This window comes from Cariama cristata, unplaced genomic scaffold (assembly GCF_000690535.1).
Source record: "Cariama cristata isolate BGI_N322 unplaced genomic scaffold, ASM69053v1 scaffold2898, whole genome shotgun sequence".
NCBI lineage: Eukaryota > Metazoa > Chordata > Aves > Cariamiformes > Cariamidae > Cariama > Cariama cristata.
This window is the reverse complement of record NW_009630451.1, coordinates 10071-22195: the sequence shown is the minus strand read 5'-3', so window position 1 is coordinate 22195 and position 12125 is coordinate 10071. Positions and strand designations below refer to the sequence as shown.

The window sequence follows — 12125 nt, the reverse complement described above, 5'->3', positions numbered from 1 at the left end:
CTTTCCTGTCGCTTAAGCATTCTTGGTTTATGTTTCTGTGTGTGGACTCTCTTGAACTTGATTTTGAAGTGTTGCATCCAATTATTCATCGCTTTTACAAAACAAAAATGTGGAAAATAGCTCAAAATTATTTACTGATAGAAGTCCATCAGAGTGAGATTTTTAGTTTACTGAGTCTGAAAAGGTTATTTTATTAGCATATAATGGGCTCTGGTTTTAGTCTAGCAGACAAATGCATAATATGAACCTGTGGCTGGGAAATGGAGCTGTGCATTTAAATGTATAATAAACAAACAATTCTAGCAGCATGACTAATGATTAAAGCAACCAAGGAAGCTGATGTATTTGATATCTACAGATAAAGATCAGGTGCTTTTCTGAAGAATATTTTTATTTAAATATGGTGGTCTCTAGTCAGATACAAGTTAGGACCAAGTGAGTGAAATTTAATGTTGTTTGACCTGAGAAGGATTAGATTTTTGTGATATAATAGTTCTGAGTAGTGAGTACTGAGCAAGTATAGTAGGTTGTCAGCATGCTTTTAAGTGGAGTGGAAGCAGGTTGCAGTGAAAACAAGAAGTTGTATTTTGTTAAAGGGATATTCAGGGCATGGACTAGGTGAATGTTGAGGTACTATAGGTGGCTCTGAGTTTTCCCGTTAAAATTGTGATCATGTTCTCCCGGCTAAAGAAGATAAAGTTTAACTACAGAAACTATCAGAAGGAAAGAAATAGAATACTTGCAAAGTATTGTAAAGTGCATGAAGGCAAACATTTCCTGTACAATAGTCGTAGTCTTTATTTCAAACAACAGCAATACTTTAAAAAGAAAAAAAAAGTGTATTTTAGTGGGAGTGTTTCCTTTACCAAGAAGCAACGTGAGAACTTATTTTATTTTCTTTAACTTCAGTACATCATATCAAAACAGTAATAAGGTTTTGTTGTTTCTGATTTGTTGATGTTGAGTTTCTATGAGGATGCTGAAGTGTATTTTCCTGTTCTCCTCACCTTCGGTTATTGTGACCGAAGTGCAGGAACCGGCACTTGTTCTTGTTGGACCTCATACAGTTGGCTTTGGCCAATCGATCCAGCCTGTCCAGATCCCTCTGCAGAGCCTTCCTATCCTTAAGCAGATCAACACTCCCACCCAGCTTGGTGTTGTCTGCAAACTGACTGAGGGTGCACTCAAAACTGGCACTCGAAACTGCATGAAACCGGCTCATGTCTGTGATGTCCTTTAAACTGGGCTGCTAGCAATGTATGCAATTAAAAATGCATAGTTTCCTGCAAGAGCTGCATTCAACGTCACGTTCTAAAAGGATTCTTTCTGAGTGTTTGAATAGGTCGACTGTTCTTTATTGTAAATGCAAAGCTGCACTAAAGTAGTTAGGTGTGATTTTGTACAAAATTCATTTAAAATATAACCATTATCATAGAATCATTTGGGCTGGAAGGGACCTTTAGAGGTCATCTAGTCCAACCCCCCTGCGGTGAGCAGGGACATCTCCAACTGGATAATTATACATGCATATCTTTATCTTGTTAAACCTAACCTGTACTGGCTTAAGACCTATACTGGTTTGCAAGTATTCCTGTCAATAGAAATTAATTAACCCTAGGGAGTCGTAGCTGTTTAACTACCATTTTTAAAAATAGTTACAAAAGCTGTTAAAAAAACCCCAAACCAAACAGGAAACAAGCAACCCCCCTACAAACTAAAATCACCCCTTTCCCCAAAAAACCCAAACCAACCAGCTCCCTGTCCCCAGCTACCTGTGCAAGTATCTATCTTTATTGTAACAACATGATGAAAGCAGTACAGTTTTCTGCTGTGGATGGTCTGACTGGTTATATTAGTATAAGCAATTACTTGATTCTCCCTTTATGATTGTTTTCAAACTCATGCTCGCATGGCAATCAGTTCAAGATATTGTTGCCACTCCTAGCATTAACCCCAAGAAGGAACCACGAATGCCAGTTCACTGTACATTCCTGAGTGCAAACAGGCCTCCACTGGTGATGTCAGCTGAAATGTAAAACACAGCGATGTATGAAATGAGTGGGAATGGTGCAATGTGCTAGACTTCTGGAACAAGATTTTTCAGAGCTGTGCTATGACATCCTAAATTATGGCTGTACCGGGTATCTTTACACTGATGATATACCAGCTATCACCTTAATTGTTTTCTACTGGTGTATTTTTCAGTTAAACTATTGCTTAGACTGATGTAGTTACATTGGTCTACTGTTGCGTGTGTTCATTAGATAAAATTTCCTAACATTTTAAAGTGGTGCTTGATTCTGTGGAGAAAAGTTTGCTGAAGTTAGACTACGTGTTTTTGTCTTTTTAAGCAGAGCCACAGCATGCAATCATAGAATCATAGAATAGTTTGGGTTAGAAGGGACCTTAAAATGTCATCTGGTCGAACCGCCCAGCAAGGAGCAGGGCCATCTTGAACCGGCTCAAGTTGCTCAGAGTCCCGTCACACCTGAGCGTGAGTGTTGCCAGGGATGGGGCATCTGACACCTCTCTGGGCAGCCTGCCGCCGTGTTTCAGCACCCTCATGGCAGGAAAGGTCTTGCCTGTATCTAGTCTGAATCTCTTCCAATTGAAAACCATTGTCCCTTGTCCTGTTGCTACAGGCCCTGTTAAAAAGTCATTTGCCGTCTTTCTTCTCAGCCCCCTTTAAGTACTGAAAGGCCACAATAAGGTCTCCCCAGAGCCTTCTCTTCTCCTGGGTAAAGAAAACTAAGTCTCTTGGCCTTTCCTTATCGAAGAGGTGCTCCAGCCCTCTCATCATCTTCCTGGCCCTCCTCTGGACTGTCCATGTCTCTCCTGTGCTGAGGGCTCCAGAGCTGGATGCAGTACTCCAGGTGGGGTCTCAGCAGAGCGGAGTAGAGGGGCAGAAGCCCCTCCCTCCACCTGCTGGCCACACTTCTCTTGATGCAGCCCAGGATACGATTACATTTCTGGGCTGCGAGTGCACATTGCTGGGTCATGTCCAGCTTTTCATCCAGCAGTAACCCCAAGTCCTCCTCGGCAGGGCTGCTCTCAGTCCTTTCATCCTGCAGCCTGTACTGATACTGGGAGTTGCCCTGCCCCAGGTGCAGGACCCTGCTCTTGGCCTTGTTCAACCTTATGAGGTTCACATGGGCCCACTTCTTGAGCTGTCCAGGTCCCCCTTGATGGCATCCTGTCCCTCAGGCATGTTAACTGCACCTCTCACCTTGGTGTCATCTGCACACCTGCTGAAGGTGCGCTCGATCCCCCTGTCTATATCGTTGATGAAGATATTAAACAGCACTGGTCCCAATACGGAACCGTGAGGGACACCACTTGTCACTGATCTCCATCTGGACATCGAGCTATTGACCACTACCCTCTGGATGTGACTACCCAGCCAATTCTTCATAAACCAAGCAGTCCACCCATCAAATCTGTATTTTTTCAATTTAGAGAGAAGGATGTTGTGGGGGACTGTGTCAAAGGCCTTACAGAAGTCCAGATAGACCATGTCTGTAGGTCTTCCCTTGTCCACTGCTGTAGTCACTCCATCATAGAAGGCCACTGGGTTGGTCAGGCAGGACTTACCCTTGGTGAAGCCATGCTGGCTGTCTCAAATCACTTCCCTGTCCTCCAGCATAACTGGTTGTAGAGGTAGTTTGACTTACCTTTGTTTTCAAAGTGCATGACCAAGGTGGAATTTTTGCAGATGTTGCAACAGTAAATTTGAGCACATATTTGATTAAAATACCTTTCTTCCCTGCCTTTCTCTTTTTCAGCTTTCTGAAACAAAAGTCTTCACTGCTTCCTCTGTTCCAGCTGAGAATCATGTGACTCCTGGGCAAAGGTAAGGTCTTCTTCCACGTTTTCCCTATATTTAAAAACCTACTTGGTGAAGCGATGCTAGCTTGCACGCATAGAATGCTAAATAAAACACAGGGCAGCCCTGGTCAGAGATTGGTCAAGCTAATTTCAAAATTGCAAAAGCCTTGCTTGTAAGTCGTTGGTTTTGTGCGTTCCTGTGTTACCTGTTATTGACTACAGAAGTGGAGCTAGACTTAACAAATCCACAGGCATAATACTGAGAAGACCCTGTCTTCTGCACAAAGGCTGCTTACAGGCAGGAACGAAAGTAGCTGGGAAGAAAAGGTTTCTACTGCTTAAAAGGAAGCTCTGGCTTTGCTGTCCAGAAAATGGAAAGCCTGCCCCGTAGATGCAGAAAGTATTCAGAATGTAGGGCTTTGACAGACATTGTAACAGAAAAACTTGTGTTGGTAAGAAGGTGAAATTTCGTGGTAAGCTTCACAATTACTTGCCTTAACTGATGACACAGAGTTCAGGTAGAGACCTAAAAATGTGGGAATTGCTGCTTTCCTTTGCTTGCCTTTGTCTTCACCAGATGCCTGGCCAATGATGTTGTGGAATTGTGTGATGAAGACTTCTGTAGTTGCATAGCATGAGATCTGAAAACTAGGTGGCCTGAGGGTCCAAAACATCCTGATACAGCTGTACTGCTGTACCGCTTTTCCTTGGATAAACCTATGCTAAACATGTGGTAGGGGTTAGTAAGCTGTGCTGAACTTGTCGTAGGGGTTAGTAAACCATGCTAAATATAAGAAAATTCATGTTTCTCATCCTGCTCAGGTATGTGTGGTAGAGTAATTCTGTATACCTGCCTACTATCTGAGAAAATTAGCTTTTATTTCTGCTGCTCTTGTGACTTCCATGACATCACATATTCTCTCAATCGCTGCATGTGTGACTTTATTCTTTACTGTCCTCATACATACTGTATACAGAGGTAGGATTTTGATCCTTTGCTTGTTTTAAAGGGATCATGTGTTATATAGAGAATGTGAATTTTCAGTATGTATAATGGGCTTGCAGGCATGATCCACTTGAACATAAGGTATCTTTTATGACTTATCTCCAGTTACTTGGTTATATTGATCATATAGGTTATTTATGTGATACATGATGTTATAAATCTGCTAATGTTTGAAAAGAGTGCATAGATAATTTATATTCTAACTGTAGTGGAAGTTTTCAGCCAGTGGAATATTACTTTCTGGCAGAAACATCAATTTTACCTCTTTTTGTATGACAGATAAGCAATATTTGGTAAGACTTTTAATCGGTAATAATTCTATTGCCAGTAGAGCAGCTTTAGTATTGTTGGTGCTTGCTTCAGCTTCAGCGCAGCCTCATCATCAGGTGTATTCAAGCCAAACTTTGTTTCTTTCTTACAGCATCGATTTGGTAACACTGCTTCAAAAACCTGTGACTTCTGCCCAGGAGACAGAAGGCAACTCATTTGAGGCTCCCCAGCAGCAGACCTTTGGCCAAGCCCTGGTCTTCACAAATTCTCAGCATAGCACCCAGATGGCATCAGGAACTGGAAGCTCCAGTGCTGTAAACTCTTATTCTCCTCAAAGTCTGGTAAAATTATCTTCTGCTTTCTAAATATTCTTCATGAGTAAATATTTCAGGTTAAACAACTTTTCCAGTACTGGCCGTTTCATGAGATGTTTCGGTATTTTTAAAATTCAGATTGCAAATGTTGAAGAAATGGAATTAGAGAATTCTATTTCTTCCATTCAGACACACACACACAAAAAAGATTACTTTTTTCCTGTTTTTTGTAAGTAGTTGTTTCTCAGTTTACGTGAAGTACTTGTATTGATTTTTGAGTAGAGAGCAGATGTGTTTACTGCATACTGATTTAGGATGAAATAATTTGTTTATAACAGAGAGTTCTATGCTGGAAAACTATGATGTGTTATTTCCAAGCACATACCTGACTACTTTTTGTGGAAACCTGCCTATTTCTGAGTCAATTGTGAGGACTTGGAATTGGGCACTTGTATTTATTCTCTGAAAATCAGTTTGGCTGTTAGTAAATGTATACTATTTTGAGATGCATGGATTCAAGTAAATTGGTATTGTTGCAATCCCAGTGGTAGAAGTTGTATCTGTGATAATCGGAGAGGATCTGGCCATATGCTACAACTGCTGAATTTTTCATTGGTCATTTGTTAGTAATCTAGGGCTGAAGAGGTTTTAGTTGCTGCCAAATTGCAGCTGCAGGCGTTTACCCTATGGTTATGTTCAAATTATTTATTAAATACTTAACTCCACTCCTCCCTCTCTTCTTTTTTGTCTTTTGCTAGTCTGCAGTTCTTTGTTCTGGCTTTGGAGAACTCGGGTCCTCTAAATTGGCAAACTCTGCTGGATCCCAAATCTTGGACCAGCTGAAAACTCCAGGATTGGGTCAGTTTACCTCTCAACAAAACAATAATAGCCCTACCACCACTACCACAACTACGACATCATCCTGGGATCTAAAACCACCCATTACCCAGTCCTCAGTCCTCAGTCAGTTTGGTAAGTGCTTAGACATAGCTTTCTCTCTCTTTCTCTATTAGCCCATAAGATTTCTTAATGCCAATGACAATTTAAAATGGCCTTGATGAAAGACTTTTTCTGAAAAACGTAATCCTAATAATACAATTGGTTACAGCATTGTAAGAGTTACACTTACTTGCTGGTGATAGACATTGCAAGTATATCACAAACTAAGTTTTGATAGGCTTAAGCCTATCCCTAAATGCGTCTTTAGAAGTTGTTGAGCCTTCATGTAATGAAATCTTTGATTTGATGTGCTTGAATACTTAAGTGGAACTGTAATGTGACTTTCTTTCTCAACAAATCCTGGAAAATACATATTTTCATTGTGCCTGTGCTGCTTCTAGCTGAGTATAAGGTTGTACCATGTTTTGTCTTTTTTTTTCCCCCAAATTTTTCTCATCTATAACATGAATTTTGAATGAGTACTATATAATTTCTTCATAATCACATCTCAGTGTTATTTCCCTAGTGTGCTGAGAATGATGCAGGTTAACCATTTTGTCTATTTAGAATTGTATGGATTCTTCATTTTTATTGAGTAAAATTAGTAGAAACAATCAAAATGACACAAACTTTGTAGTTCCTAGCAGTATTCTCACTGTGAAGAGTGATAGCTCTTGTATGTCTCGTGTATGTGTATATGTTTCCAGATAGATAAGCAGCCAGTTTGGTAGCAGTTACAATCTTAGAGAGGCAACAATTCTGAAAAAATGTTTACATAGATTTTAAGTTGCTTTCTAATGCACCTTACCAACTGAATAAAAGACCCTTAATATTGCAAATGCGGTAGATCTCTTACGATTGTTGACAAGTGCTCTGAGCTGCTGCTTGGCTTTCAGCATCTGAAAAATACGAATGGGGAAGTCTTGGGAAAAAACTGTGTCAGTGTCCAGCATCTCTTGACTTTCAGCCAGATTAAGTTGGTAGATGACTTTCCTATTTGTGGTGGAAATCTTCTCCTTGGTAGGGGCAGGAAATCCTGAATCATAATACCTCTAAATTGCAACTCCAGACCCCTTGGAGGTAATCACACTTTACCTGCACAGTTAATTGCAGTGAAACTTGCACTGATTAAAATCATCTGTAACAGTTTTTGAGGACTAATGTGTGATAATACTATGTGACTGTATAGATAGGTTTGTTTTCATATTTTTGAAGAAAGCTAAATAATGCTTGCCCACAGCTGTTTATTTAAAGTAGAGAATATAAAATGGCCTTATTATTGCGGTGGTAATGTTCAATGTGAAACTCTCGTGATGTCTGAAAGAAACTTGCACGTGCTATAAAATCATAGGTGTCCAGTATGTCAGGTCACTCAGATTCTTTCATAAAGAGTAAAAGCATGAATAGCAGAGTTTAATGCTTTGATTTTGATGTTTCTTTTCCCCAACACTGACCAGACTTTAAATCCCAGCCTGAACCATCCCCAGTTCTGAGCCAGTTAACCCAGCGACAGCAACAACAAACGCAGGCAGTTCCTGTTCCTCCTCCTGGGCTGGAGTCCTTCTCCTCCCAGGTAAAACTCCGAGAGCCATCGCCAATAGACACCTCTACAGCTGTCAGCAAAATGTTACAGCTCCCTACTATATCTATGGATAACCAGGCAGTGACTGCCCATCAAACCCAGCAGAAACAGATAAAACCACCAAAACGGAGGATAACTCCAGCATCCAAGGTGGGTAATTGAGTGGTGGTTTGACTTTAGTGAATGTGAAAACATGCAAAATCTTGTGTTGGAAATAGTGTGGCCAGCAGGACTAGAGAAGTGATCGTCCCCCTGTACTCAGCACTGGTGAGGCTGCACCTTGAATCTTGTGTTCAGTTTTGGACCCCTCTCTACAAGAAAGACATTGAGGTGCTGGAGCGTGTCCAAGGAAGGTGGTGAAGGGCCTGGAGCACAAATTTGATGAGGAGCGGCTGAGGGAGCTGGGGTTGTTTAGCTTGGAGAAGAAGAGGCTGAGGGGAGACCAGATTGCTCTCTACAAGGACCTGAAAGGAGGGTGTAGTGAGATGAGGGTCGGCCTCTTCTCCCAGGTAACCAGTGATAGGACAAGAGGAAATGGCCTCAAGTTACACCAGGGGAGGTTTAGATTGGATATTAGGAAAAATTTCTTCCCTGAAAGGGTTGTCAAGCATTGGAACAGGCTGCCCAGGGAAGTGGTGGGGTCGCCATCCCTGGAGGCATTTAAAAGACGTGTAGATGTGGTGCTTAGGGATATGACCTAGTGGTAGACTTGGCCGTGTTAGGTTAGTGGTTGGACTCTGATCTTAAGGGCCTTTTCCAACCTAAATGATTCTGTGATTCTATTCTGTATATAAGTTGCTAGGGAGAAGGAGAGCAAAGACCATGATGTATGTCTTATTTATAAAGCAGGAAATTCTAAGCTGGATAGATTTTAAGTCCAAGATACAGTGATGTTGTCTTTTCCAAGCACGTATCTGATTGCTCTGTGTGGAAAATGACTGTTGCTGAGTGATCTTGAATTGACTTAGTAGCCACAAGATGAATATTGGCTGAAGGGTGATGGACATGGATAACACTTTGAACTTGCAGAATAGGATGGCTTACTCTTTCAGCTCCACATCAGGGCACAGAATCAATGAATTACTGGTTACAAGAATGTAGTTACTGCATGTGATGTAAACTGGGGCATTGTTGCAGATCTAGTTAGCAGTGAAAGCTGAGGGTAACTGAAGAAACCCGTAGTTAAGGGAGGAGAGGGTCAGTTACTGGTATCTTTAGTACAAAGAGTGCATGCAAAGGGATTATGGCTTTTTTCTCCTCCTTTAAGATTCCTGCCTCTGCAGTGGAGATGCCTGGATCTGCGGATGTGACAGGGTTAAATGTTCAGTTTGGAGCTCTGGAGTTTGGATCGGAACCTGCACTCCCAGAGTTTGGATCAACTTCAAGCAGTGAGAATACCAGCCGAGCGACCAACAATAGCTTGTACTCAAAATCTGTAAAGTACGTGTGAGTTCCCCTTGTGCATTCTTACATGTCTTCTTCAGGAGGTCAAGTTTGTGCCAAAAACATCAAGGCCCAGTTACTGTGTAATGGGAGGGGGAAATCTGATGACTTGTAAGGCTCAGTGTTTTCTGTGGATAGCATCTTAAAGGAGAAATTTATTTTCTAATGACAATCAAAATCTCCCTGGATGGGTCAATGTGAAGCTGGAGAGGACATGAATGCAAATAACCTTGTAATCAGCTACCCTTTATGGAATTGCTTTCTCATGTGTAATTGTCCTGGTTTTCAAATTTGTTTCAAGGTTTGTTTCTCACAACCTGAATTTTTCTGCTTTTGATTCAGGAGAGATGACCCTTGTACCATATATGTGTGTTAGCAGATTGGCACCAGATTACAGATCTAATGCTTCTATGGAATGAGAAAAGAAGCTAGGCTTTCAGTATGCGGAAGCTCTTACTGAAGTGCTAAATTAGCCAAGGATAAATGCCAATGTACTATTAACCCATTCTTTTTCTTCCTTGTTCGTTCAAACACTGGCTTCAGTAAAGAGCTTCCTGAAGTTAATTCAGAAATAATAGTGAAAATTAGTTTCTACATGCATTTCTAGTTCTAGAAATGATTTAAGCTGTTCAGAAAATGAAACACTCCTGTGTGTTTTAAAGTATTTTTTCTCTTTGCATAGTTCGTTCTATTAGACTGCTACTGTAACATTAGAGTTCTGTTGTAAAAAGAGACTGGATGTTTCTCATCATATACCAGACTTTATGGATCTAGTTGTTTAAAAAAGAGAGATTATGATCCTTAATTTATCCTTTGAGAAGGCGGAAATAACGTGGCTGAAAAGAGCTTGTGTGTAAACTCTTGTTTTGGTTAGGCTGGCAGGAGGAAGGTGAATGGTGCTTAGTGCAGCTGATCATTTGGAGACAGTGATTACTGGGGACGAAAGCAAAATTATGTATTTTTTTAATGATTAGATTTTCTGCTGTAAATAATGTAGACTTGACTGCATATTTAAGGTAGTTCTAGATAACTTTATAGGAGCTGATACTTTCATGAAGGTGTTTGAGATGTGGTTTACCAAGATGATAAATAATTTTTACTTTTTCCAGTGATCCTTTGAATACCTCTTTGCCAATATCCAATACAGTACAGGAGTCCACCTACACAACCTCTGCCATCACCTCTTCCAGTCTGACCTGCTCATCCCAGAGCATTAGCCCAGTAACAACAACTTCCTCCTATGACCAGACTTCTGTGCATAGTAGGATACCGTACCAAAGCTCCATGGCTCCGTCTGAATCAACCCCTGTTGCAGTTACGGTGAGTGAATTTCAGAAATAAGACCTTGAAAAAGGTGAAATATTCTTATCTGTGTTAGACTCATATTACCCTGCGACGTTAATACTTTTAATGAAGTCAAGCGGTATTTTTGATTCCCAAGCCCACCCTGTTACTTGTTTTTGCTTTTCCTGTTGTGTAGCTTTTTGACCATACTGTATTTGGCATATAAGAGCCTCTGATTTTATGAGTTGTGATACCTAAAATTACTGTTTGACCTTTTTTCTTAGTAACACTTAACACTCTACTTGAGTTTCCTTCCCTGAAGCTTAGCTTTTTATAAAGGAGCTGTATCTCTATGTAAATATTAGTCATGGTATTTTGTTGTAACTTGACAATTTTTATCCGAAAGTATATTACTTATTGAATTTATGTGGCACCTTGCAAATAGATCCCAAACTGTTTGTGGCCCCTCCAGCATTATTCTTCTGTTGGATTTAAACACCAGTGGTAATTAGTTTCATGTTTTATTTTAAAAAGCACAGGGAGAGGTCTAATCTAGGACAGAAGGGATCTCTCTCTTGGGAGATTCGAAAGCACCTACTCTTTTTCTATATGGAATGTTCGTTTGTTCTAAGAGAACTTAATTTATGAAATGTTTAAGGAACTTGTGAGAGTTTGTAAGTGTATTTACTTCTGGCCTTTGTTATGTAATGGCTTAGTCACACTTGTCTTCTGCACTAGCTCGTATGTACTGGTGAGGATCAAGCATAGACTATCCACTTCTGTACTCCAGCGTTATCCAAAAAACAACTGGTGCTTCTCAAGTCTTATCTTTCAATGGAAAAAATTTGGCGTCTCTGTGTAACTTGGATAGTTAAAATTGTGAGTTGCATTAGATCAAAAGCACAACCGTTTCCTATATGTTAATGCAATTCTTTCTTTCATATTGGTGTGAACCTGAAGTTTATGTTATATACGGTACATGGGCAGGTCTCCTGCTGCTGGGTGTAGTATGGGCAGTGTATGGGATTCTGTACGTTCAGGACACCTTGCACTTGAAACAAGTATTATGTGGTTTTGTTAAAGGCAGTAAAAAAGTTAATTTACTGCCTTTCTTGTCTTTCAATTTGGAATGAATATGGAATTTTGCATGAAGCATGTTTGATGTGTGATTCAGTCTGAAAATTTAATATACCTCTAAGACAATTTATTCATTCCTTTCTCCTTTGTTTACAGAATGGGCACAGCGGTGTTGGAACACAGGCAACTCTTGACAGTAAGTTTACAAAGCTTGGTTGTGCACAGGACTTTCTGATCTTTCCTTGCTACTTGCTGTTCACACAACTGTAGCAGTGACATCTGGTTTAAGGTTTTATATTGTTCTCTCTCACTAATTTTTGGCTGACCCATTGGAGTTTATTTTGTATTTGCATAAGAGACACTGCTTGCATCTTGACTAAAACTG

At 40.4% G+C, this 12125-nt stretch overlaps 1 protein-coding gene across 1 annotated transcript in view; it reads left to right on the top strand.

Moving 5' to 3' along the window:
- Positions 1–12125, top strand: part of LOC104165785 (ubiquitin-associated protein 2-like) — a gene marked incomplete at both ends in the record, with an annotated part of 38835 nt that overhangs the window by 18700 nt on the left and 8010 nt on the right. The window contains 7 exons of the mRNA XM_009705524.1: positions 3783–3850; positions 5253–5442; positions 6174–6387; positions 7812–8086; positions 9204–9376; positions 10489–10699; positions 11897–11936. Of these exons, the coding sequence (XP_009703826.1) occupies positions 3783–3850; positions 5253–5442; positions 6174–6387; positions 7812–8086; positions 9204–9376; positions 10489–10699; positions 11897–11936 (1171 nt within the window). The remainder of the gene's footprint in view (positions 1–3782; positions 3851–5252; positions 5443–6173; positions 6388–7811; positions 8087–9203; positions 9377–10488; positions 10700–11896; positions 11937–12125) is intronic.